This window comes from Euprymna scolopes, chromosome 38 (assembly GCF_053919585.1).
Source record: "Euprymna scolopes isolate OS-2025 chromosome 38, ASM5391958v1, whole genome shotgun sequence".
Taxonomy (NCBI): Eukaryota; Metazoa; Mollusca; class Cephalopoda; order Sepiida; family Sepiolidae; genus Euprymna; species Euprymna scolopes.
This window is the reverse complement of record NC_136519.1, coordinates 75,830,761-75,858,304: the sequence shown is the minus strand read 5'-3', so window position 1 is coordinate 75,858,304 and position 27,544 is coordinate 75,830,761. Positions and strand designations below refer to the sequence as shown.

Below are 27,544 nucleotides of genomic sequence, written 5' to 3'. Positions count from 1 at the left end.
GATTTTTGTAATGTTTACAAATTTATTTGGAACGATATTTTGCACTTTAACTTGAAATCAGTTCTTTTACTCTTCACTATTAAAATTGTTTTATTTAGTAATTTATTACCCTATCAAAAAAAATATTAAGGTTTCAGCAATATGCTCTATGGTGCTAGTAATAGTATCAGCAAACAGCAAATTTTATCTTTTTACTAGCAGGGAGCTTGGCGTTGCCTGGTCATAAGATAAATGTATTTTAGTTCATGCAGATTTTCTATTATAGAACCAATTCTATATCAATTATATTTGTACCTAATATAGTAGTGATATAAAAATAAAACTACTTGAAGGTTATCAGTTAGAACCAAACATACAACTTGCTAGCCTTATTCCCTAGTCTCTGAGCTGCACCTATATGTGCATAGTTACAAAAAATATTATTTGGTCAACTACTCCTGCCAAGGTCAACTGTTTTGTTTTCGATTTTGGCCCCTTATTCAATTGTAATTTTCATTTTATATATATATATATATATATATATATATATATATATATATATATATATATATATAGTGAGTACGGGAAACTGATATTCAGGAGCATTCTAAAAACTATATATGTCATATCTTGCTACGATGTGCAGACTGTTTTGATATTTGATTTCATCAGGCAAGCAAAATTAAAAAGGTTCCAGACCTTTTCAAATTTTGAGAGAATATTCCATGGCTGGCGTGAAGCAAAGCTAAAGTTCTTATCTCTCTCTCATACTTCTTTTCTTCTGGCTATGTTATCATTAGGGCTATGACAACAGAATATTCTTTTCATTCGAGTATATAACTGACGCAGTCAATCAATGGAGAACCACATCAGTATAATTATAAAAACATAAGTTATTAACAGATATATACTCAAGAGTCAAAATAATGAAAAGAATATGCTGTTGTCACAGCCCTACGTATCAGCTCTTACATTGATGGCTGCCATGGGAAAGGGGCATGGGTTTACAAGTATAAAAAAATGAAATAAAGCTGACACCTTCTGCAAAAATCAGTTGCACTGTGACATATCGACTCTCTACATACTAAGGTTCACATCTACATTTGGTTGAGGCGGTGTTCATCAGTTGATGTCAAATCTCTATCTGGTCAGTCACAATCTGTCTCTAGTCACTCACAACTCGCCTCGACTATTATAGTCGTAAACCCAAGACTGTTACAAAACTTACTGCCATGCCTGAAACTGCCCATAAAATAACTAAATATTCAGTTTTGTTCCTCCTCACTGCCACACCGTGATTAACAACTCTTCTAGTTCCCTTTTTGTGCTTTGGTTAACAACTTCCTCTCTTTTGTTCTGCTGGTAAATTTTTTAAATTCCTAACACTTTGGCAGGACATTAATAGTATCACTTAGTTATGTTATATTTTAAATACTGTACCGTTTTGAAGTGCTCTCAAAGTATGTTAATTGGTGAACTATCAATTTATCTGCTTACAGGTTTAATGTTTTTATATTCAGTTATTCCTTTGCATTTAATACTAAGGGAGGTAATTGGGTTTGTATTCAGGTAGATGCTAGCAGCAGCTGACTGATGTATTAGTATTGTTGATGCTTACGTATGAAAATTGCAAATAAAAATTACCTGATTATATATTGGGCAAAAATAAGTATCCTCATCAAAATTAGGAAAACTTATCTAAGAAGTTTAATCTATAATATAAATTTCACTTGTCTGTTTAAATGTATGTCTGCTTAAAACTTTCGACAGGGGCAACGGATTTTCACGAGATTGGTATAGTTTTGAAACTCTACCCTCCAAATGACAAATATAAAAAAAATCAGCTAAAAACATCAATTCCTTCACCCTAAACTAGGTCTTTCTCTACAGGGAGGTCTCTTTTTTTTTTTTTTTTTTTTTTTTTTTTTTTTTATGCCGATATTTTTGATTAGCTAGCCTTTAATTTATGGGTTCAAGCCTGCCTACCTACCACTTTTTTTTTTTTTTTCCCCCTCAATACACACCTCCAAACACATGGGCACCCAAGCTAGTTACAAAGTTTTTAATTTGCTGATTTACCATTAACATGGAAAAACCTTCAAAGCAAGAGATAAGTCAATCTGTCATTTAATGGTGGATCAACAACATAAAAACTGATTTTTATCAGTCCCCCCCCCCCCAATAAAAGGAGAGTGGACCTGTAAATTCACCCTCGTTCGTTCGTCTGTCCACACTTTTCTCAATAACTGCGCCTTGGAATTTTTTGAAATTTTGCACAAAGATTAAACATGAGTAAAAAAAGTAACTGAACAGATTTTCTGAGAACCCTCTGGTTGCCCCTCTAGGGGAGCCTTTCGGGTTAAAATGGCTAAAATTGACACTTTTGTGCTTTTATTAAAAAAATTGATGCCTTAGATTTTTATAAAACTTTCTGAAGAGTTGTAAATAACTGCTTTCTATATAATTTTGTCTATACTTTCTGATAATTTGTACAAAATTTTCAGCACTTTTGCATGGTTCTGAACTCAAATGCAAATGTTAAGGCTTTGTGGGGATATTTGGGGCTAAATGGGGGGGGACAAATGCTGAACTTAGTCAGCTTAGGGGTGGTAGTATCACAGTATAAGCAGCCTATTTGTAAAAACAAGACCTCAATTGTCAAATAAACCTTAGCAGTTACAAGAATTTCCATAGCGACATGTATTGCTTATGGAAGACTTCTGCACGATTAGATCTTGTTCTTCAGTTTACAGGAAAGTTTGTCGGCTAAATGATGCAATCTGTTTTCACATAATGATTGCATTAAATGCCCGGATCTCTGACTCTAGGCGCCTGTAGAACGAAAGAAAATTGTAGAGGGCAGAACTAATTTAGCGGCACGTTGAGTGACTCTTTAACGACTGCGGAGGAAGCTAATCATTTTTATTAAACTTTGGTTGTATTTGAAAGAAAAACAATAGAAATTAGAAGAAAATACCGTTTCCTGAGAATTTGTACCACCACCGCCTGACAGAAGAGTGTTATAGATTTTGTTTGTCTTTTCTGTTTTCCAGTTGCATTTTTTTTTTTTTTTTTTTTTTTTTTATATCAGTGGCTGCTAAAATCTTCTTGAATATATGTACCAAATTAAATATGTGGTTGTGCAGAACTCTCCTTTATATTTAAAAAAAAAAAAAAAAAAAAATACAGAAAAATCTTTACGGTGTACTTACCATGACTAAAAGATCATCTTCCAAAAATTACGTAAATGTACAGTTTTATTTTTCTAAAGAAAACCATTTAAACAGTTTAAAGCAATTAATGGGAAATCCTAAGTATTACAAAGCTAATCTCTTGTGTTTGACTTGTCGAGTTATCTTTGTTTATACAAGATGGTCTTGCTTTACTATTTTATTTTTATTTTATTTATTTTATTTTTTTTTTTTTAAATAAAACTACTTGATCAATTGACTTTTTTTTTTTTATCTCACTTTTGTTCTGATACAAAGATTTTTAAATTTCATTATAATGGAATTGCGAACATGGATCATTAAACCTGATTTTATTAAAAAAAAATTTCAGAACAATAAAAGAAGCATCTGACAAAACCAGCTTTCTCTTGTACCAAAAATTTATGTACTAAAAGAATATTACTTTGCTTTTTCCAACACTAAAATGTATGTAGGGATTCAAAATGTTTTTCTAACTTTACTGATCCTTAAAATCAGTACAAATAATTGCCCCTGTGGTTAGGATCAAAGTTTTGATGCTGCACTTGTTTTTTTGGTAGCGATTAATAATTTTTTTTTATAAATGAGGCAGACATATCTATATCAAAATCGGCTTTATCATATATATATATATATATATATATATATATTTTAATTTTAAGCCCCCCTCTTTGGGTAGAGCACTGTCGTAAGTAATCTCACCCGCTACTTAATTGGCTGAAAAATGCGACGCTCGTTCTTTGTTTATAAACAAGCGGTTAGAGCACTGTAAAAGTGGACAAATGTTTGTTTAAATAGACATTTGGCGAGATGATTTATGGGCACCACTCCCGTGTGTCGATCGGTAGAATAGCTGACTGTCAACGCGATGGTTCTAGGTTCAGTCCTCGGCTTGGGAGAGGTGCTAGTCTAGTGGCACTGAGTTGTGATACAACGAAACAAGACATATATATATATATATATATATATAAATAAATTTGGTTGCAGAAATTCCACTCTGGACCAAATTATGGTAGGTTTGCAATAACGGATGCCATGTACAAATTTGTGTTTATACTTTTACTTTCTACAAGCAACATCATCATGATTGCTAAGATCCATAGACAAAGTAATTTGTATTTTCACCTCTACCTGATAAGTCCTCCCAGTCAAGACCAGATAACAAGATAACCATTATAACTATATTGACTTGACATCCTTATAACTGGATTAAACACGCATGCAGTTAACTATCTGAAAATAATTTCTCCCCATTAATATTCCACCTATTCTCATTGGCTGCGACCATGATATTCTATTATGAACATCGCAGCCCTTAATCAATATGGCGGCTTAATCATCACGCATTGTTTTAAATCATTTATACGTTACTATCGTCGCTTTTCCTCTACTTTTTATGTTTACAAAAAACATAATCATGACATTTAGTTACACATGCCATTGCACATATTTTACATATTGTTACATTAAAAATTTTACGTTGCTGTTTTGTTCGGTTTTGGTGTCCTAAATTAAACTATGCTAAAATAAACTGATCTCTAAACAATTAAAAACTGGTCTCCATAACAAAATATTAACAGATAAACAATAAACTACCAATACTTACATTACATGAAAACATTTACCCAGGAAAGGGCGACATCTTTGATTTAGCAGTAAGTGATATGGTATGGTTTTCGAAACTATTTACAAAACAATATTCGCAATCGCACAAAAAATATTTACAAAATAAGCTGCGGCTATTTTTTTTTTTTTTTTTTTTTTTTTTTTTTTTCTAGCAGTACATGTTATTATGGTAATGTTTGTAAAACCTTGGCTTGCTACATTTAAAAAAAAAAACAAAAAAAAATCAATCATCTCGGATTTATTCCTTTTTAATGATTTAATTAAAAAAAATATCGTTCGATCGAGCGTCAAAACTTGAGATGCGTATATGAATGAATCTCTGGCAGAGGTTTAGGAAAATGCCCCCCCCCATTGCTCAATTTACACTTTGTTTGCATTAATCTCATCTATTACAAATTTAGCATTCAGATTAAACAATTTTCTATGACCTTTATCGTCAGATCAGTTTTCAATTTTAACGTTCTAAATTGAACACTTTGTGATGGTCACAAAGTATGCGTTCAGTTTAGTAGAATGTTATATAATTGAAAACTGATCCACGACAAGTCATAAACAATTTTTTTTTTTTTTTTTTTTTTTTTTTTTTTTTTTTTTTTTTATCTGAAATTTCAGTTTGTCATCGATGAGATTAACGTGTAGAAAGGAAAAATGTAAATCGTGGAATTAACGGGGTGGGGTGGAGGACTTTCAGAAACTTCCGCTAAATCTCTAATAGTCCCTTATATCAAAGTGTTTTCCAGACATTAACTTTTTAATAATTTTTTTTTTACCTTAGCACTAACTACACTATTTCTTTTAAACTGACGACTTTTATAGGTTTTAGACTATGCTGAATAAGACAATCTATTTTAACTTCGCAGAGACGAGTAGTTTTTGATATGATCTACATTATCCAGTCATTCACCGTTCTACGCACACGCGATAAAGTGTACTTCTCTCCACATGACACTGCCCCCCCCCCCCAACACACACTTTTTAAAAATTTAAAAAGATTTTTTATACTCTTTGTGGATGGGTATGCTGACAACATATCAAGGTAGAACTTGGGGCAAATACTTGCACGCCTCCCCTCTTACAATGGGTTGTCTATTTGGAAAGCCATTCTTACCATTGGTTGGTCTTGTCTATTCCATATGAGATTAGAGGTGTCTATTCCGAAACCTGTTAACATTAGGACGTTGAAATTGGCCACCATCAACAACCGTAGTTTAATTTTTGATGAGGAGAGGGCATGCTTCCACCGGACAATGCTGGTTAACGTGTCCTGCTAGTATTGAATACAATTTACACTTAAAATTGCTAAAAATCGAATGACTTTGTATATAAAAAAAATAGTTTGATAGCTGTGACTTTTGGAATATGACCTTTTTCTGTGATAATATAGAAAAGTTTGAGTGTAATTCTAAATAAGCATTAAAGATTCTTTTGCTGCTGAAAAATAATTCTATGTAAATATTAAATTAATCCTTCTATGCAATCTGATAATAAAATACCAATTTTTTTTTCTCTGAAATAAATGATTTTATACATTTTTTTTTATTTATTTTTTTTTTTCAGGTGGTGATCAAGGTTTATTGAATCGTTATTTCAACGACTGGCCAACAAAAGACATAAAGACCCATTTGCCCTTCGTCTACAATGTTGTCTCTCAGGCATTTTACAGCTATTTACCTGCATTCAAACAGTAAGTATTTTTTATTTTTTTTTTATCTCCCTCCTACCCTCTCCCTCTTTTTTTTTTTTTTTTCCACTTAATTGGACATGTTGACTTGAACACTCGCCTTTTGAAGTGATCCCCCCCCCCATGAAAGATCTATTTTTAACTTTCTATTGGCGATTACTATCACGTGGAATTCAAGCAGTTAAGTTGGAAATTCAGCTGAGATGTGAGATAGTCACTTTTTTTTTTTTTCTTTTTTTAACTTTAAAGACTGGTTCTGATAGAGGATAATGGAGATGACCTGTTGCACTAGAATCATCCAAGTTGTCTTTTCTCTTAATGCTACTGTTATCTAAATGACATATGCTTGTAATACTTGTTCATCTGCACACTAAAATATTTCAAACTTTTTCTTGCTTGAACAAAACACAAAACTGAAAAGCATATACAAATCAAATTAGTTATTTCTCCCAGTTACACCTGTATGAAATATCGCAATTACAAATTAACAGGATTATCGAATGGAATATTTGCTTTCTATTGGAAAATTTTAGCATGACCAGTTTATAGAAAATTATTCAGTAGATGTTAATGTTAAAAGGAATTACTTAATTAGCTCACCCCCTACCCCACCTACCTCCTGGTTTAGCACCATTTTAAATCATTGAAGAAATTAAGGACAGTTAAATGATGAAATTCATAATGGCTGCTAAATTCTGGCTATGAATTAAATGATTCATAAAAAATTATTTTCTGTCAATGTTGAAGTTTACTTTTATCACAAATACAAATATTTAAGTTTTTTATTTATTTTTTTATTTATTTTTTTTTTAAGTAAAAATGTTATCTTTGTTAAAACACAAGATTAAGCAATGAAATTGGTCATAAGTATTTTTGTGCACAGAATAAGAATGTTATTCAAAATCTCTAAAAAAAATAGGGACCAATTAATGAACAACATTACTTAATAAGTATTTTTGGTTCCAGGAAAGGAATTCCTGTTTATACAAGAAACCACTATAATATAAGTGTATTTTTGTGCAAGAAATCAGAATATGCCACTCACTATCTCAAATTAAGTTTCTAAATCTACAGTAAATGCACACAATTATGCTGCAATTCCTTAAAAATGCCATGTATCCTTAAAAGAAACTGAAATTGAAATCTAGAACTATTTAAAAATTAATGTATTGCAGTATTTCTTTGATATTATTATAGATAACACTGTCCCCCCCCCCCCCCGACTATCTCTCCAAAATGATACTACCTTTTTAGGCAGTTCCCTGAAAAAATTTAATGAAAGATAGATAAGAATTGTTTTAGAATTTAATGTAAAATTATTCATTTTGGGTTATAGCATTTTAGGGCATTTAACTATTCTTCTATAATATGAATCTGTCTTTTAAATGTATGTTTGTATGTCTGCCTAAACTTTTGACAGAGGCGACCGATTTTCACGAGATCGGTATTGTTTTGAAACTACCTTTCAGACGGCTAATATAAAAAAGTTGGCTAAAAACATTAATGCCTTCACTCTCAACTGGTCCCTTTTCTACTGGAAAGGGTCGGATTTGTTGCAGATATTTTCAAGTCCTCCCCTCTTTTGATTGAGTAGCCTTAATTTAAACCTTCACCACTTCAGAGTTGGCGATGGTTGCAACGGCGTAGACGTCACTTTTTTTTTTGTTCACCCGGGCAACGCCGAGCACCCAGGCTAGTCTTCTTTGAAATATAAATCCTTTTTTTTTTTAAGACTATTACATGTAGTTTTAAGAGGATCTTTGTGCAGTTATGGGAGGATAGGGAGGCTTGTCACTCTGAATTTAGGTAAGGTCTAAGGGAAATTGTGAGCATACTGAAGACTTGACAGGAACAAAACAATTTTAGAATTTAGAATAGTTTCACATAAATTTATTGTAAATAATTCACCATGTCAAGGTCATTTTAGAGTTTTAGGACAGTTAATGCATTTTTTATGGGAGATAAATCGTGCATTTTTAAGAAAGGATTTTGTTAATTCTTTTTTATAGACTCTTATATGTAGCGTACAGGAATTTTGTTTGGTGGGGAGATTGCCACTTGTTATTGTTAGGGCTAAAGAAGATTGTAGGAGACTTGCTACTCTAACCTAGGATTAGAGGTAGGATTAAAGGAGTTTTTTTCCTATTTTTATTTAAATAGGATGTTTGACACTCATATTTACGGTTAGTAGTTTATAATTGGCTTTTGAAAATATTTTTTAGATTTTGAACATTAGTTTTAAAAATTACTTATGCAAGCTTAATATGAATTAAGACAGATGAAAATAAAGTTAAAACAAGTGAGGTCACTCTAACAGAAAATGTGACTTTGGAAAAGTATCAAATATTATGCCCACCTGTTTAAATATAAAAAAAAATTGCTAAAGCTGAAAAATTGTTCAAATTTTGAATTTTATTTTTATTTTAACATTTCATGTCCCTTACTGACAGCATTATTAGTGTCCTAAATTATGAGATGAAAAAAAAATGAGTCTCTTAGAGCTGTCTCCCTCAGAACAATGACAAATTGTAAAACAGCGTAGCTTTGGTATCCTACCATATCTCATCCTTACTAAATGTCCAATCCAGCTTTTTGACCCTCCTTTCTGTGCTAGTTATTCGATCGTTGAGGGATGAATAGTATCAGGAGTGAAGGATTTCCAACTGACATTCAGCATCTTACTGATGCACTTTTGATGAAACCTTTCCAAACCTTCATGATGCCTTCGGTATGTAGTCCATGTTTGATGCATACAGTACACATGTCGGGACACATGCCTCGTACACACTGATTTTTATCTTCACACCGATTCCTTTATCCGACCAGACACGTTTTACAAGCCAACCAGAAGCAGAACTAACCTGGGTTATCCTGTAAGTTATTTCAACATCTAAAGTTCTGTCTCTATTCGGCAAACTACTAAAATATTTAAAGGTATTAGTGACCTTCAATACCTTGTCAACCAGAATAGTTGTTTCCACATATCTCGCCGGTTAGACTATTATGTATTCACCTTTTTCCAACTATTGATTAACTCAAAAGCTTTGCGTACTCTTGCATAATTTGACCCAAATTCTCGTGATTTCCTGTCAAGCTCGGATCGTGCGAGAATGACAATCATTGGTGTCGGCTGAGTTATTCAAATGTTGAAATGCTAATTCGACTTCAAAAAATTTTTTTTGTACTTCAATTTCTGGGAGTTTGATTAGCCAATGAAAAAGCGATATGTAAATGAAAGCAGACATTCAAATTGGAAGAAATCGACTACCCTTCCCCCCCCGAAAAAAGCTGACAAACAACTATATTTTCAGACTCGTCAAACAGAAAAACGACAAGCAAGGAAATAAATCTGTGCCTGCTAGAAAAACAAATGGAAATGCCGATGCAGACAATCTCATATTGTCAGGAAAAGAAATTAATTGCTTTCCCAAAGAATAAGATGCACCAATTGTAAACACAAATGTTTAAAAAAAACAAAAAAAAATTGTTCGTAAAGGATCACATATTTACTTGAATTTATGTGGAGACAAAAATTTGGAAACTCTCCTTTTGTCGCCATCATAAATCACATTTCCGAAAGCTACCCGGTTTGGGGGGGGGGGCTTCCTTCCATTTCTTCTAACCGATATAGCCCGATCAACAGTCGACCGAAGTAAGATTCCTAAGGAAATATCCTCATCTCAAGAAAGTTCTTCCACCGGCAATTAACAACCGTAAAAAAAACCAAAAAAAAAAACCTGACTGAAGTTTTGAAAATAAAATTAAAAAAAAACAAGAAAAAAAAAAAAAAAATACCGTTAAAGAAAAACATTGTATTTACACCTAACATTTATATGGGTAAACAACCTTTTCTTGAAGATAACAATATTTAAATAACTTGCTGTTGATATTTATTTTGCAAAAAAAATAAATTAAATAAACATATTTGCTTTTTTCAAGGTAGGTTTTTTATTTTTATTTATTTTTTGTTTTGCCTTAGTCTGCGTCTGTTACGCCACTCGGCTGTCACTGATTACCGGTCTTGCTCGATCCAGGCTTGATGGGAAATCATGAGAATTTTGTTCAAATTATGCAAGAGTACCAGCTTTGCAAGCATTTGAGTTTACTTCTTGTTAACTGCAGGTCCTCTCCTCGCGTGTGCAACATTATCTGCATCATCTGCATACAGCAACTTGTGAATGATAGTGTAGAAGATATTAGAATCTTCAAACATTGAAGATTGAACAGTCTGCCAGCTCTAACACAAACACATATTACAACTAAGTTTTTTATCTCCAAACACTAGTGTTTCATGCTTATGTAATCATCAGTGTATGAAGTTATAACTCCTGGCTGTGGGACTCAATTCAACTGACAGTCTCCCTTCACTTTGAAGGCTAACAATATTCCACTCTATCATTAGGAATTAAAATTTAAATAGATGTGAATTAAGTTACTTATGAAGCCATGTAAGCAGACTTGTCATAATTCAAATCGCAATAAGAGTATTTAAACAAACAGGAAGTTTGGAATGATGCACGTAGCTAATTTGCTGCCCCAGTCCCAATTCACAAATTAGGTTCAACTTTAATTTTTACGTAAAGGGGCTTATAACTATTTTTTTTAAATAAATATTAAATTTTTTCATACTTAGTTCCTTGCTTAATCAATCATTAGTGCAGAAATTAATAATTACTGCTGCTTGCAGAACTCTGCTTGTTAAAATAGTTGACAAATCGATTTAAATATATTTTAAGCAAAAACAATGTTACATACTTAATTGTAATGTTGAAAGTAATAAAAAAATTACGAAAATTCATCAAGTCGAACTGTTAATGTGCTTTTAGTAAAAAAAAAAAAAAGTCTAATATTGCAGCCATAACACAATTTAAAATATTCTTTTCAGAGTTATGTCCCCTGCATGTAACCTCCAACTGCCTACTTTATAGCATCTAAGAAAAATGCGATTTTACCCAATTTCCGTAAAATTTACTTTTAACTAGAAATAACTTTTTACTCAATGAATTTTCGTAATTTTTGGATATATTACTATTTTCGGCATGACAATTAACATAAATATAATTACGTATTTTTTAAATTTTTTTAAAATTAATCCGTCAACTCTATCTAAACAAGCACCCAGGACTCTAATCCAGTCCTTACAACTTTGGTTTTGTAGGTTAGCATCACTTGCATACACTCAGATCTTCACAAATCTGACCAGAAAAGGGATGTTTGGCTGACTCTGTCTTAAAAATAATCTTATTTATTTTTGTTTTCACTTGTTTTCAGATTTAAACAAAATGTAAAGATTGTACACTTTATTGGTGCTGTCAAACCTTGGCAGCATCCTTACAACTATGCCTCAGGAGTTGTGACTCCTTTGCCAGATTCTGGACATGATGCTGAATTTCTTCAACATTGGTGGAATATTTTTATTGATTCTGTGCAACCAACCTTGAATCCAGCTGCAGTAAGTCTTGCATTTGTTTTCTATAAACCTAATCAAGCTAATATTGCCAGGACTTTGTTTTTTGTTAATCTTACTACCAATTTTATATTCACGTTTTGGGATGTCATTTCATGAAACTTTCTTTTTACACTCTAATTTTTTGGTAGATACTGCCAGGAAACTTTGAATCTCTGATTATTCCAGTAAAGTCTTTATTCTGATGGAGCATCAGATCGACCCAGATATGATAGGGAATTTTTTTTTTTTTATTCGACAAATGAAGAATGGCAAAGCTAAGACTTTCTTGAATATTCCTTGAAATGCTGAAAGCATATATGGTCGGCATTCTAATCCTGTCAAAGATGGTGAATGCACTCATAAGAGGAAAGTCTGAGTACTGGTATAGCTTCCCTTATCAAAATGCGTGGCCATTTATAAAGGTCTGAAGCTCTTAGAAACAGAAATAAAAATTATTGAACAGGTAGCAGACATAGATTGTATGCAGTTTGTCTTCGTACCTGGCAGGGACAAAATTGATTCCATAATTAATCAAACACCAACTATGAGATGTGTGCAGGCAGAAGATTCTATGCAGCAGTGAGGAAGCATTTGATCGTCTCCAAAGAGTTAATGATTTGCAATGCAAAAGTGGCTTGTTAGTCTCTTACTAAAGTACATGAACATTAGTAGTGTGGGTTGGTGACACGCGTGTGATAGCTTCAATGTTGGGATCAGCTCTTAAACCTCTAATTTTCATCAGTCTTTGAGGCATTGTTAAAATTTCATAGGAATTGCTCCATGTTCATCACTTGGTTATTATTGCAGGATTCTTGGAAGAATAAACTGGAAAACTGGAGGTCAAGGGTTGGTTTGAGGGTGAACTTAACCGAATATCAATGTAGTGTTGGGGCGATTAATCAGAAGACCTGAAACTTTAGGATATCAATCAGGAATTTTTGTACCTATTTCCTGATGCCAAAAATGATTCTTATGTCTTTGGTTTTAACAAAATCAAATTAAAAATCTTTCACTGCTGGTAGTAATGATAGTTTATAATCAATAAATATTTATTCTAATATGAAAACTAAAATCTAAATTGTCCCTTTCAAGTGTATTTTTCTACACTTGAGAAAATTTCTTCACATTTCACATGTGTGTTATCGATAATTGAATTAAATATTTAGAGATTTATAAAGAATGTGAATCTGTAATTGTATCTGAATTAGAAAAATATTGGAATCGTCCCATCACTGAAAACATGTGGCTCTGGTTTATAATCTCTTGGACACTTTTGTGTGCTGAGATTGTTTTTTGATACAATACAATATACCTATTGTGGACCTACAAAGTAGTACAATCTGAATATGTATGGCATAATCACATTAAGGCTCACCAAAGTTAAGCAATATTGAGTCTGGCTAGTACTAGATGGGTGACCATTTTGGGAATTCTAGGCGCTGTATGTGATCTCCGCTTATCTCGGCATTGTTTCCAGTTGTCCTGAACCTCAACTTGCCACTGGTATTAATAGCAAACACAGGAGGGATGTGGTTGGAGATTGCACAGTTTTTGCCACAAAATTCCACGCATAGGCACAATTACAGTAGGTATCTGTAATCCTTCAAGACTGAAGGAAACTACCATGATCTGAAAGGTAAGTCAACTCAACTTTGTGTGTAAGAGATGCAGGAGGCAGGTATCATACTAAAGTTCAACTTGCCCTAGGCAGGTTGAATCAGCTTTCTTCAAAGGAACTTTTATGTAAAGTATGGAATTTACAAGCAGTCCTCAGTCTAATGTAGATCAGTCGGGAGATATTAGTTATTGCAGGGAGGTGTTGACTTCCTCCTACATACGGCCCTGTCGGTGGGGCATTAGAATACACTGACTGCCCCCCTGCAGAGGGTAAAAGTCCCTCAATGGGGGCCCTGGATATGACCTTAAACTATATCCAGTGGTGAGGCCCCAGCTTGTGGGCTTTGGGGAGTGTGGAGCCACCCTTTAATTACCATTGTTCCCAGGTCCACTCTGACCTGGAGTGGTAGTACCTGTTAGGGTCCCAACTATAGGTTAAATAGAAACTGATTTGAAAACAACAAATATATTCTATTAAAAAATTTTTCTTCAAAATCTTTGGATTCAGCATTAAATAACCCGAAAAGGGTTGATATGCCGTAAAACAGCCAACCAACCAATCCTCCTACATACAGCACCTGGTATTTCCAAATGGTCATCCATCTGGTAATGACCATTCAACATTAATTCAGTGATCTAATGAGAATCCGTGTCAACATGATTATGCTATATGGTCATGGTGCGAATGCGTCTTATTGATAATTGTCTCCAAAGATGGTGCTCGGTGACAATACTCTGGAGGTAATTTTTTTTGCCATGTTGAAGATATTGCTGAGTGTAGATGGTGGATGTGAACCTGGTCTGACTACAAAGTTGAAAGCAACATAAACAAAATTGTGTGGTGTTGCCGCTAAAAGTGTAAGCCATCCTTCATTCAGGGTAAATTGTATGTCGCAAGTGGGGTGGGGATTTAACAAAGGAAAACTATTAAAATGCTCAAAGATTCTAAGTTTATGATTTAGAATTAGACCATGTCGGAAAAATCATTCCCATTTTTCCACGATTTTTTAATTTTTATTTTAACTAACTTCACTAATTAACAAGACGTTCTTCTGTTTAAGCCCAACCCTTAAATTCAATGTTGCAGTCAAATGCAATTTGGCTCAATAGAAGAAATTGAGCTTAACTAGAAGAATTTCTAATTCTTGTGATTGCATCGTGCTAAATTTTTGTTTGCAATTGAAAATTTGAAATGTTTTTGTTACAAATATTTCCAACTGTTCTCATGTTTGGTTTTGGCTCTTGTGTTCTTTGATCTTCAAGTGCTTAATAGGAATTTCTAATTAAACTCTTTATCTACTATAACTTTGTCTCTAAAGCATAGGTTTTGAGTCGTGCTCAAATGAGCATGAGTACAATAGAATGACTCCTGTTGATTCGCTATTCATGTGATGTTTAGGCACATCCTTCAAGTAACCTGGGATTGTCAAAAACAAGCAACTGATCTTAATTTAGATGGACTGGTATGCTTTTCCTGCAAACATTTCAACAAAAACATTTGCTGTAAAAAAAAAAAAAAAAAAAAAATTCTGATTTTAAAATGTAAAATATTTAAACTCTTAGACTGCTGGTCACATAAAACTAAAATTAACAGGAAATAGTAATCATACACCAAGAGTTGGAGTAAAATCTTGGTGTACAGAAATATCAGCAAATTGAAACGCAAAATGTTCATTTCAACTTGGCCATTTTGCACATGCATAAATTCATTCCTAACTTGAAATAACGAAATGGATCTGTAAAAAAAAAAAAAAAAAAAAAAAAATGTACTGAAATTTTAACATAATCGAGCTGTTTTGTATGAAAAATAAATATTTGGATCTTGGAATGTAACTATACTGTTATTCTATATATGCTCTATTGTTTTAACATACATTGAGCTTCTAAACAAAAAGGATTGGTATACACAGTGAAATATAATTGCAATAATAAAACGCTTTTGCCAAAATATATTACAGCTTTGACATGCTGGTTCTTCTTATATCACCAAAGTTAAGCGACGTTGAGCCTGTTTCTATTTTCTGAATGGATTCTTTTCTAACATTACAATGGGCAACCAATTGATAAGGCCTGGTGCTGTAACATCTCTCTAAATCATAAAGAATGACCATACAATCTTATGCCATAAAACTCAACTTGTATATCACATTATCTCTAGATTAAGTTATTTGATTCTTTCTAATAATCATGGAGTTTCGCCATGAAATGCAATTATTATATTGGGAATCTAGAATTTTGATTCTCAGAGTGAATCTCCACTGATTCCTTTTTTTTGGCAACAAGTCAAATGGACTTTGGCCAGCGAACCACTGAATGTTGAAGACACTGGTAGCTGATATACAGATAGACTTATAAACGACCTTAGCTGGTTACTAGGAGTCATGTGATATCTCTCAGAGGGTGATGTTGGGTTATTTCGTGCAGACATGCATATTTGTATCTGGGACTGGATGTTTGGCAGGCACACAGGATAGTAAAGATGAACTATCTGAAGAGAAAGGAAAGACCAGCAAACTAATAAGACTTAGCTTTTAATTTTCACTTAAATATTTTGAATAACTAATAAGATGCAATTATTATACCATGTTTTAACTTTTTTTAAGGTGCTTAAAGACCATAATAGCATGACTGTCAAAACCATAAATTTAAAGATGACATGTGTCTAAAATCATGTTTGTTTGAACTTAACATTTAAAATGCATTATGAAAAAGGTTCCATTTATAATTCAAACTAATTAAAAAAAAAAAAAAAAATCTTTATGGATGTATCATCATGGAACAGAGGTCATATTCCAAAAATCATGTAAATTGGTCAAGTAGTTATTAATTTAAGGAAATCAAATTTTATGAGTATATGAGAACTGCTTCCCTTGCTTTTTCTTATGGAAAAAAAATGTCAAAGGGAGGTAACTCTGTATTAATTTATACTTGCTAGATTTGTTATGCCAATGACTTAGCATTAATCACTTTAAAATTTTCTGCATAAAATACTTGATCAATTTAATTTTTATTTTTTTAACGACTTTTACATTCTTTGATGAATACATCATAGATTTGTCAGTTGTGTTTGCTTTGGTTGGATTCTAAATTATAATAAAAAATGTCATCTTTTCACGTGTTTAATTTTAGCATGAATTGTGAAATTTTTTTTCTCCTTCCCTATTGTGGAAGGTGGGATTGTCTACTACCCTTTATTTTTTATTCTAACCTTACTAAATTTCTAAAGGCCAGGGTATTTCATAGTAAATATAAAATGACTGTACAATCAAATTATATTCATGAAATATATGCATATTTTTTCTTTACTTAAAATTATAAAACCAAAAAAGCATACAGATTCTCCACAGGTAAGTTTTATAGAATAATTTGCTTTACTGCTCAAATCCTCTTAGTCTCTTTCTACTCCAATTTCACTCATTTCCTAGAAAATTTGAAATTGGCCAATTTGTAATAGATTATGTACAGAATAGCTGAAATACAATTAATGCATGAATTTTCATGATTTTTTTTCTTTTTAAAACAAAACCTTACATTTTTTTTTTTTTTAGCATGAACTTTCAGTTTTGATGTAAAAACTTAAGCCTTTGTTTGTAGACATTAGTTGATACTTGGCCATGTAAAGTGATTCAACTGAAATATTTTACCATAGGATGGGTGTTATATATATATATATATATATATATATATATATATATATATATTTATATTTATTTTCATGGTGACTTTAAAACCTTGCATCTTTTCTAGGAATGCTTTTTTTTTTTTTTTTTACTTAAAGCATGAACTAAACATTTTAATCTTGCACTGAATTTGCTTTTTCTAATTTGGATATAATACTAAAATTAAGCATGGATCACAAACTCTTAAACTTTTTTTTTTCTAACCTTACTAGTGTAGACCACTACACCTATACCACAAAAACCAAACCTGATTTCACATCTGTAGTTTTACTATATTTGGGTTGAAATCTGGTTTGGCCTTAATTTAATAAATGAAGTTTTGCTTTAGTTATTATTCTAAGTACTTTGAGTAGTTGCATCTTTTAATGTTGTATCTATGTAGATCTGGAACAAGATCTGCATCCAGTAGTATGTATATAATATATAAATTCTATAAAAAAAATTATATAGATGTATATAATCATTTTTTCTTCTGATATTGGCTGAATTTGCCAAGATTTGTCTGAAAACCACGAATGCGGGTCAGCCATGCATAAAAGATGTGATTTCTTTCCTGAAAACAATGGCTCTGTACAAAAATCAATATCATAAATATACTAAGTTTCTTTGAAGAAAAAAAAAAAAAATCGCCTAAAACTGATTGCACAAATGAGTAAACCGATTTGACTCCGCTTCAATTAATCAAAATTTTCTTATAAAAAAAACATAGTTCTCGTCTTTAATTTCTTTATATTAAAGGAAAATAAAGGAGTCTGTATGATTTACGTATCTGTGATGAATCCAAAAATATTCTAAAAATAATGTAGATTGATCAATTTGATAAAAACAAAACTGCTTGATTAATTTATGATTTTTTTTATATTTTCATGGGTATATAAAGCATCGGTCCTGAATATGACCTTAAACTATATCCAATCGTGAGACCCCAGCTTGCAGGCTTTAAGAGTGTGGACCACCCTTTAATTGCCATTGCTTCCAGGTCCACTCTGACCCAGAGTGGTAGTACCTGTTAGCATCCCAACTATGGATTTGAAAAAAACAGAATATTCTATTTAAAAAATTCTCCAAAATAACTGGATTCGGCATTAAATAACCTGAAAAGGGTTGATATGCCGTAAAACAATTATATAAAGCATTTTTCGTTTCTTTCAATATAGGGAAATTCTAGACGTGAACCAAAATCATAAAAAGAGGTTATCAGTTTCTTTTGTCTTATTAGAAGCTAACAAAAATTGGACTCTTATTGTTTTCGAAACAAATAAGTAAAATGGTACACTTAGTTTAAGCTGCCTGAAATCTCAGTTTCCGTTAAACTGAAATTAGATGGTGGCTTGATTTTATGACTGTGGATGTACTTTTAAAATATCTACCTTTCTTAAACTTAAGAGCATGAAGGTAAAACTTACCTATTCATGATCATCTAGTGTAGTTTATTATGAAATATTGAAATCTTTTGTGTTGGTGTATTGAATATCACATTAGAGGTGATGACTGGAACTGGATTTCCTATAAAATGGTACCCCCCCCCCCCCAATTTTTTTTTTTTTTTTTTGTGGGAAGCTTTGCTCGTCTTTAAGCACTCCTGCTTAGTTGCCCCCCCTTTTTCCCCACCATCTTCTGCCTTGCTTATCTTATCCCAATTCTGGTTGAGGAAGCTTTCAAAATTGCACCTCTATCCTCTCCACATTTTCTTTTCCTTTTCGCTTTAAAATTAATCAAGTATTTAAACTAGTTTCCTCTTGTAGATTCATGCAAAGGATGTGGGAATAACAATTCCTGAGGTTGTTGCTGCAGCACGAGTGAAGAAAAATTTGTACCATTTTTAACGGATCTGTTTTTTTAATCAACCTTGGCACCGTTTTAACAAGTCTTGTATACAGGGTTTGCCATAAGTAACTATATTTCCTTTTTGTAACTTTTGAGTAAGTATCCTTCAAAGGTGTAAATTTTTGATTATATCATCACTGAACTCCAGTGAAAAAAAAATGTAATCTACCAATGATAGTGGCATTTTGTGATACTGTTGACCCCCCCCCCCCCCTTCCAACTTTTGGAAAGTAAAGTTAAAAAAAAAAAAGAAGAGTTTGTCAGAACAAAGGAACCCAAAGCTGGAGTGGGGTTGTTGGTGAAGGTGGAGCAAAAAACTGGAATAGTGTTAAGATGGATTAGTTATTTAAATACAAAGGATTGAACAATGATCGGTCAACATTTTAGTGTGGTCAGTTTTTAGGTATAGCTGTGATTTTTGCGACCATCTTTTACCATGATTGGGAGTGGTTTGTGCTTAAGAGTTGCTAGGACTCAGTTGATGATGGTTGCAAGTTAGACATGATCGAAGGTATATCGTGGTTTGAACCATGTTGGGAAAGCATTGGGAGATTGAGATGAACTGATGGCAACTTATGAACATGGCCTCGACAGTAAATGTGAACATTAGCACTTAGAGGGTAGTTTCCTGTAATGGCGTCACCTGCACCCAGAGTACAATGAATATATACGAAATGTGTAGGAATCTTTGCTTTCCTTTGGAGTTTTGTATTTTCTCTTATGTATTTGTGAACCCGTGCACACTCCCATGACTGCCGTCAGAAGATGAAAGAAGATCATGGAAACGGCACTGTTGGCGGGGGTGGGGGGCACGTGGTGAGGTTAGTTTTAAACTGAAAAAGGAAATCTAGTTATTTATGGCAAACTGTATGCCGTTCTGTTTCTGAAAGATAAGCAAAAGTGTATAAAGTTCTATTGAACTTTTGTTTTAAAATTTACATTTTATGTAAAAACATTGTTTCTATATTGGCGTGCTGTATTTCTGTTACAATGAAAACTATAGTTATGGCATATATAATTCCCATTTTTATAATAAAATGGGCACTTTTTTTTTTTTTTTTTTTTTTTTTTTTTCCAACGACACAAATTTGTGATGCCTAGTCTCACAAAAAATTTCAATCTAATTGAAATCCTTTTTATTAGTTTAATTCCCTTTTTGTTATGCATCTCGCAAATATTTCAATTTTCATTTCTAGCAATTGGTGTTTATAAATAGAATGCTTTTAACGAGGTCTTGAATCTTTTAACCAGAACATCTGCTTCCCATAAAATATATTCAACCATCTTATTTTGAAGATTTAAGTTTAAAATTTGCTGTGATATTCTAATTTAATTCGTTTTTATTCTTGTTCAAATATAATCAGCTAATACTAGACTTTGTTTTCAATTGTACACATACCCCCCCCATTGTTTTTTTTGTTTTTGTTTTTTTATATATATACACTATTGACTTGTTTGTATTTCATGCTGTGATGGTTAATTGAACAATCTTTCATTGGCAAAGAATTCTACTAATAGCTTTATGTAGAGCTAATTTACTATTCTAGTATTTATGATTTTGAACCATATAGAACTGTTGTGTACACTGCAATATCTGAATATTTTGAATGTGTTTCCAGAACATTTGATTTCCCTAAACCCAGAATACCCTTTGTTTTCTAAATCTGTTTGATTCTTTCTTCAGATTAAAATTCATTAGATTGAAATTCAACCTCGAAACGGTAGGTTAGTAATTGCCAGAAATGGTAGGTTAGTAATTGCCAGAAATAGAAAAATCCTATAATATGCTAAGAAAATCAATTTTTGTATATGATCAGTTTTTGTCTAATATAAAACTCAAACTAAAATACACTTTGATCCTAGACTGGAGTGTAACTTGTTCTATCCAAATTTACGTATTCTAATGTTCTGTGTTTGTGCTAAATGTCAGAATGGATAGCAAACTTTTACAAATATTCGCTATATCCCCCCTCCCCCAGATTAGATATGTGGAACTGTTAAGCAGGGTACATGGATAAATATGTATCTGTTTGCATAAAGATGCCACAATATTATATGGCTTGTGTTCAAACTGAATATGCATAGAATGGAAATGTCCAAACCTTTTAAAGTTAAAGATTGACCCTTATAACCAGATATATTCTGTGAAACTTAATGAGACTACTTGAACAAGTGATACAATAGTGGGGGGGGGGGGTCTGCCTTTTGTTTTCAGCCATTAAAATAGAACTATTTTTAATTAGGGCAATATACAACTGGAAATTTCCAAATCTTAGCACTTCTATAATGTACTTTGAGTAAAGGCCATCATTTCAATATTGAAATTTTAATATTCCAATACAGTAGAACCCCGGGGTACGGTGGCCCTAGGATATAGCTTTTTCAGCTTATGATGTGGAATACGTTTTTCTGGCCCCTGGTTACAGTATTTGACCTTCCTTAGTGTTATTTGTTATTTGATTATATACATGTGTATTATATATTGTACTGTATTTTGTTCCTAATTTTTTTATGCCGTATATCGGGGTTCTACTGTATTTTATATTTTTAGACATGAATTTTAGTCTATAAAAATGAGTTTTTTTAAATGTGGAAAATTATCAATTCTATTTTTTTACCCTAAAATTCTTGTAATGCTTTTATAATTAAGCCCTTACTATGACCTTATATTATTAGCATTAATTTTAAGGCAATATATTTTTCTTTGTGTGTGTGTGTATAAAGCTACTGTATTTTATGTATATGAGAATTTGTCTAAGATAAAACTCTGGCAAGTTATCAAATATTTACTCTGAATCTCATTTAATTTTAAAATCAAAATTTTTTAAATCTTTAATTGGATTCTATGGAAAAGTGAATTGCAACTATAATTACCACCTTTCTCTAAAAATGATTTCATGCAATATTTTTTATCTTGTGTACTTTTGCACAAACGATATCATTGTAAGAAATGTATGATATACACAGGGATGTAATTATTCCTGGTATTTTAGATTTAGGAACACTGGTTTGTATGCTGAAGTCTTGTTATACAAAAGAAAACATGGTATCTTGTATACTTATGTGTGTTGATGTATGTTGATCTTAGATTATTGATTTTTAACTAAACTTAAGATTTAATCTTTAATAACTTGCCTACTAAATTCACTCATTTTTTTTTTTGTGCATGTTAATAAGATTGAACATTGAATGTTTTGCTGTGCCTCATGTTTTAAAGAATTTGAAGCTTAATTTCTTGTTCTTTTTATTGCTTTCGAATTTGTTTGTTGGATAGTGTTTAAAGAGTGAGCCACCAACGGTGAGTTATGAGTCATTTGATAAGTTGGTCAGATTTAATTAAAATTATTTTTTTTTATTTTATTTTTTTTTATTTTTTTGTCAACAATTTTTTCAGACGATCAACATTTTTTGTATTTAATATTACCTTAAAGGATGTATGTAATGTGAAACTGCAAATTGGCAATTTTGCATTCTGGTCATTTGAAATTTTTTTCAATATTTACTTGATTGCTGAAATAAATACTTTCAGCTTCAATTCTTGGTAATTTACTAGATTATGGGTGTCTGTTTAGTTTTAAGTATTTTTATTTTTATTTGAACGGGATAGTGGGAATCATGAACTGATGCCATCATCAAGAGTGGAGTGGAATCCTTTGACATTTTATAGATGATACATGACTTCACTTTTTTCTTGTCCAAACTTTTTATATTAAAGAATAAAAATCTGGTGTACATACCCATGATGGAACAAAAATGTCATATTCCAAAATTCACCTAAATTGATCGAGTAGTTTTTTGTTTTAACTAAGAAAAACAAACTTTATGGAAATGCAAAATCCATCTTGCCATCTTGAAACAAGGGCAGATAATGCCACAATAATTCAGATTTACGAGATCAGCCCTGTAATACCTACAAATTTCCATTAATTGCTTAAAATGTTAAAAAATTATTTCTTTACAAAAACTACTTGATCAATTCATGTGATTTTTTTATCTTTTTGTTTGCTGTATGTGTACATACAGCAAAAATTTTTCTGTATTTAAAAAATTTTTTTTTTTTTTTGTTTAATCTCGGAATTCTGAACCGGCACTTATATGATATTATGTTATATACAAATATAACTTTGTTCATTCCTTGTCACAGCTATAACACTGTCAATTGCATACACTCTAAAACTCCAGGATTCATTTTATCTTGAAATATTATTAGGTAACAATTATAGTTTTTGGAATCAAAATTTTTTAATTTTTTAGAAAGTTGTATTTGAATTCTTAAGACTACTGTTCTCTTTGGGTCGTATTTTTACAACATATATTATAGTTAGTAGTGTTTGTGATAAGTGGCTGGATTTTACATCTAACAAACAAAATAGGTTTAGTATTACTAAAATTAATACTAGATTTGTCTGCAAGAAACTATGGCATAGTGGATAAAATACTTGATAAAAATTCAGTTGTTGTAAGTTCCACTCTTGTGGAGGTTGAAGGTTCAATCCTCAGTGTGGGTGATACTAAAAAAGTAATTGTGAATTACTTCATGGCTAGAATGAGCACAAGCTACCCTCATGGATTAAATAAAGGATTCTGTTGGACAGGAAGATTCCAGAGTTCAATAAGATACCCTGAAATGTGAAAATCTCACTCAAAATGAGAACAGTAATCCAAAGAATTCAAATTGATCCGTATCTCAAAAATTTTAGAAAGTTATTCAGAATTTTTTTTTTTTTTTTTAAACAAACTTAAGTTTAATTGAAGAACTCAATTTATTTTCCTTTCTTTTCCCTTTCTAGGAAGGACTTATCGGCCAACTGGCTTCACTCGGTGTTGATAATCCAGTCGACAGGTCTGCTATGGATTCGTTCCATAGACGAATGGCTTGGGAACAAGGCCAAATTGATTACATGGGCGAAGACCGTTTTGAAAATATTCAGCGTAAACTTGATGATGCCAAAATGAAAAAGAACAACAAATGAGAAGAGTTACTGGCCTTTGCTATAACAACAGATCCGAATTTGCAAGAAAAAATGACCCGTCTGCAAATGAAAAAGTGGACTCCAAATCAAAGCTAGATTATTATTACTACTACTACTGCTGCTATTACTGCTCCTGCTGATACATTGCAAAATTTCTTCAGTCGGACCATAGCCTCCTCCTCACCCGGTCCTTCTGTTTGGCTCCCTTTCTCCTTCTGACTGTCCATCCCCTTCTCTTGCTCATCATCTCTTAGATTTTTTTTTTCCTGTTAATTTAATAATTGGTCCATGACCATGTCAATTGGGCATCCTTTTTTTTTTTTTTTTTTTTAATGTAAAATTATTGCCCAGATTTGTCCGTTACTCATTTTCTGCAGCAGTAAGATAGGAGACAAGATGCTAAAAACGGTTTTTATTTTTAAAATTTACAGGTATTGCAGACACTAACTTTATAACTCTGTTTAATATGGAGATAATATATTTTTTATAAACATGATTTTTTTTTTTTCTTGTGAAAAAATTTGCATAAATGAACTTATGGAATCTACGAAAAATTTGTTTAAAACCTGAATTATTTACAATTTGAATTGATAATTTTTAGAATTTTTAATAAAATTTGATAGAAATTGAATTCTTTATTATTCAACTTGTTAACTTAGCAATACGTTTCATGTACTGTACGTTGATATTGTAAGCCTTAGTTTTTATTTCCTTTCTCCTTGAAAGTATTTAAGCCTGTCTGCAACTTATTTACCTCCGGCCCCATTTCTTACCCCCGTTGAAACCTTAAACTGTAAGCAATCTACAAATTCTTAGTTCATTTAATTTTTATCCAACTTTACTTAAAACGATTCTACTTCATGTTAAAACATTTCTATTCTTGTAAAACTTTATAAATTTTTAAGCTTGTTATAAAAATCGCCATTTGTAAATCTTGGATTATTTTTGGCAGCTGTTACCGTTTCTCTAAAATTGTGCCATGGCTGTGTTACCTTTTCTTCCTGCTATGCTCTTTGTAGCCATTTGGACCTTTTCACACCTGGTTTAGGGTCCAAAACACTGGCCCATGTTTGAAATATTAAGCAAACCTGTATCCGACCAACAGCACCCGTTTCCAACATGAAGTTAAAAAAAAAAAATTAAATGCAAGACTCTAAACTGTTTTAGTAACATTGTCTAGTTACTTTCAGCGACAAAATGTTTTCCACTTGCTCCTGTTGTGACTGGTCAGCCATCTTGCATTATAACAAGACATTCTCATTTAAGTTCTGCTGTTGTTGTTCAGTCCTTGCTCCTCGACTGAATCTTTCAAACAATAAATTGTAAATTCTTACCAAAAAACAAAACAAAAACGATGCTGTTATAATGTAGGTTTATTCATGAAATAAAAATAAAATTTAAGATTTCAGTTTTGATTTATTGTATTTTTTTTTTTTTTTTTTTTTTTTTTTTTTTTCAAATTCTTTTTATCCTTGATTTGGGAAAGCTGGTCTGTTTCTCCATTTTTGTCATAGATTTAAGTATACAGCATGTATAGATTTTGTTTTAGATGAGTAAAATATTAACAGAATTAATTCCTTCCAGAAAATATTTGGATCCGGTTAGATTTTTTTATTTTAGGAATTGTGGTTCTTAGAGTTCAACTTAAAAAAAATTTAAATGCAGATAGTACAAAAAAAGTCTTTCCAAATGATGTCATTCCAAAAATCATCTAAATTAATAAAACCAATTTTTTTCTTCCCCTTTTTTTACTGAGAAAATAAAATTTTATAAGTGGTAGCTGCCATGTTTTTTTTCTCCTAAGTTTGAATAGAGTTGCTTCCCCTATCAAGTTCAAAATCAGCCTTGTAATTGCTACAATTAATTTGCAAATCTGATTTTCAATGTAAAACAATTTCAATTTAAATACTTTTTGGAATATGACCTTTGTTTCATAACAGGTAAGTACATTATAAAGATTTTTTTTTGTGTATTGATATATTGAACGCCCTTTTTTTTTTTTTCTATTTAAAACAAAAATACAACTTTGTTATTTATGAGTTGTGGAATTGCATTCACTAGCAAAAGATCTAGCTAATTTGCATATTCTTTCAAACATTAATTTTATTTAATTCCTTATTAGTTTTTTCGGTTTTCTTATGGGATGATCATCTTCAGTTAACTATTACATGTAATTATATTCATGCAGATATTCTACATGATTTATATGTGTGTAATATTTGTGTAAAAAGGTTGTAATAAATGCAAGCCTCTTTCTATATATATTTATGTATGCGTATATATATTGAAAAAATTTTGCCTACCAAACTCCTGTCAGTTTTTGGTTTACAGATATGGGCATGAAACCTTGGATTTGAGTTTTAGCCGGAGAAAATCTGTGCAAAAGTGAAAACAAAAACCAAAAAACTTGCTAGGTGAAGGTCAAGCAACGGCATTTGATATGCATGTGTAGTAACGTAATGGCTATTGGTTCATGTTTTAATTTTTAGCCTTGCAGAAAACGTCTTCATAGCTCAGGCATTAACGGCAAATGAAAAGTAAATTGTAAGCTAAACATTTTAGTTTTGATTCTTTGTGGTAGCGTCATTTTCTTAACTTTTCAAATCATTTTTATATATTGGGTTTAATATAATAATAAAAAATCTTCATTACTTCCCAGTATCATTATTGGGTACTCCTGCAGTATTTTACCCACCGATTTCACGATCTTAGCCGAGCGTTGACGAACGCTTTCGGCGTTAACGCTGACGAAAGCCGAGAATTCGGAGCTACGGTGCAAGAATACTAAAAGTATGTGAATAGCAACATTACAAGGAAAAGATATTACACACACACAACAAAATGGATAAAATTAATACACAAAAATTTGGATAAAATAAATCACAAACACTTACCGTAAGTTTTTTTTAAAGTAAAATAAATTTATTTTGTTGAATATATATATATATATATATATATTTTTTTTTTTTTTTTTTTTTTTTTTTTTTTTCCGATAGCTTTTTTTTGGGGGGGGGGGGGGTAAGCAACAATAATAAACACTTCAATGTTTTTTTTTTGTTTGTTTGTTTTTAACAAAACGTTATTAAACAGTAACAACAATGTTTTTTTTTTTTTTTTTTTTTTTTCAATAATGTTTGTAGGGGGGGGGACAACAATTACTGTTTATCTTTAGTTCCGACTGGAAGATTTTCTACTGACTGTAGAGGCAAAGTAGGGAGCAAAGGGTTTTCAGAGGATGTGGAAAGAAGCTCCTTTCCAACCGGGTAGCCTTCCGCGATTTGATATCGCTAAATTAAATAGCTGAAATGAAAGGCTGTGTATTTTTACTTTGAACAATAAAATAACTGAAATGAAACGCTATGTGTGTAATTTCAATGAAAATTATTCGTCTGCTGCGCGTTCGTTTGAAGCGCCCTGATTGGCTGATAGAGTATCGTACCGCTCGCCATGTTCCGGCGTTTTCCGACTGATGTCGATCAACGCTCGGCTAAGATCGTGAAATC

The 27,544-nt window shown here is 31.9% G+C and overlaps 1 protein-coding gene across 3 annotated transcripts in view; it reads left to right on the top strand.

The window, feature by feature from the left end:
* Positions 1-25,449, top strand: part of LOC145263188 (glycogenin-1-like) — a 63,844-nt gene extending 38,395 nt beyond the window's left edge. Inside the window, exons 5-9 of one of the 3 annotated variants that reach the window (XM_080120244.1) lie at positions 6,372-6,498; positions 11,767-11,947; positions 16,891-16,908; positions 22,343-22,366; positions 23,859-25,449. In XM_080120244.1, the coding sequence (XP_079976370.1) occupies positions 6,372-6,498; positions 11,767-11,947; positions 16,891-16,908; positions 22,343-22,366; positions 23,859-24,041 (533 nt within the window). In that variant the 3' untranslated portion in view covers positions 24,042-25,449. The remainder of the gene's footprint in view (positions 1-6,371; positions 6,499-11,766; positions 11,948-16,890; positions 16,909-22,342; positions 22,367-23,858) is intronic. The other 2 variants (XM_080120245.1, XM_080120246.1) reach the window with 2 other exon arrangements.
* Positions 25,450-27,544: the final 2,095 nt, after the last annotated feature.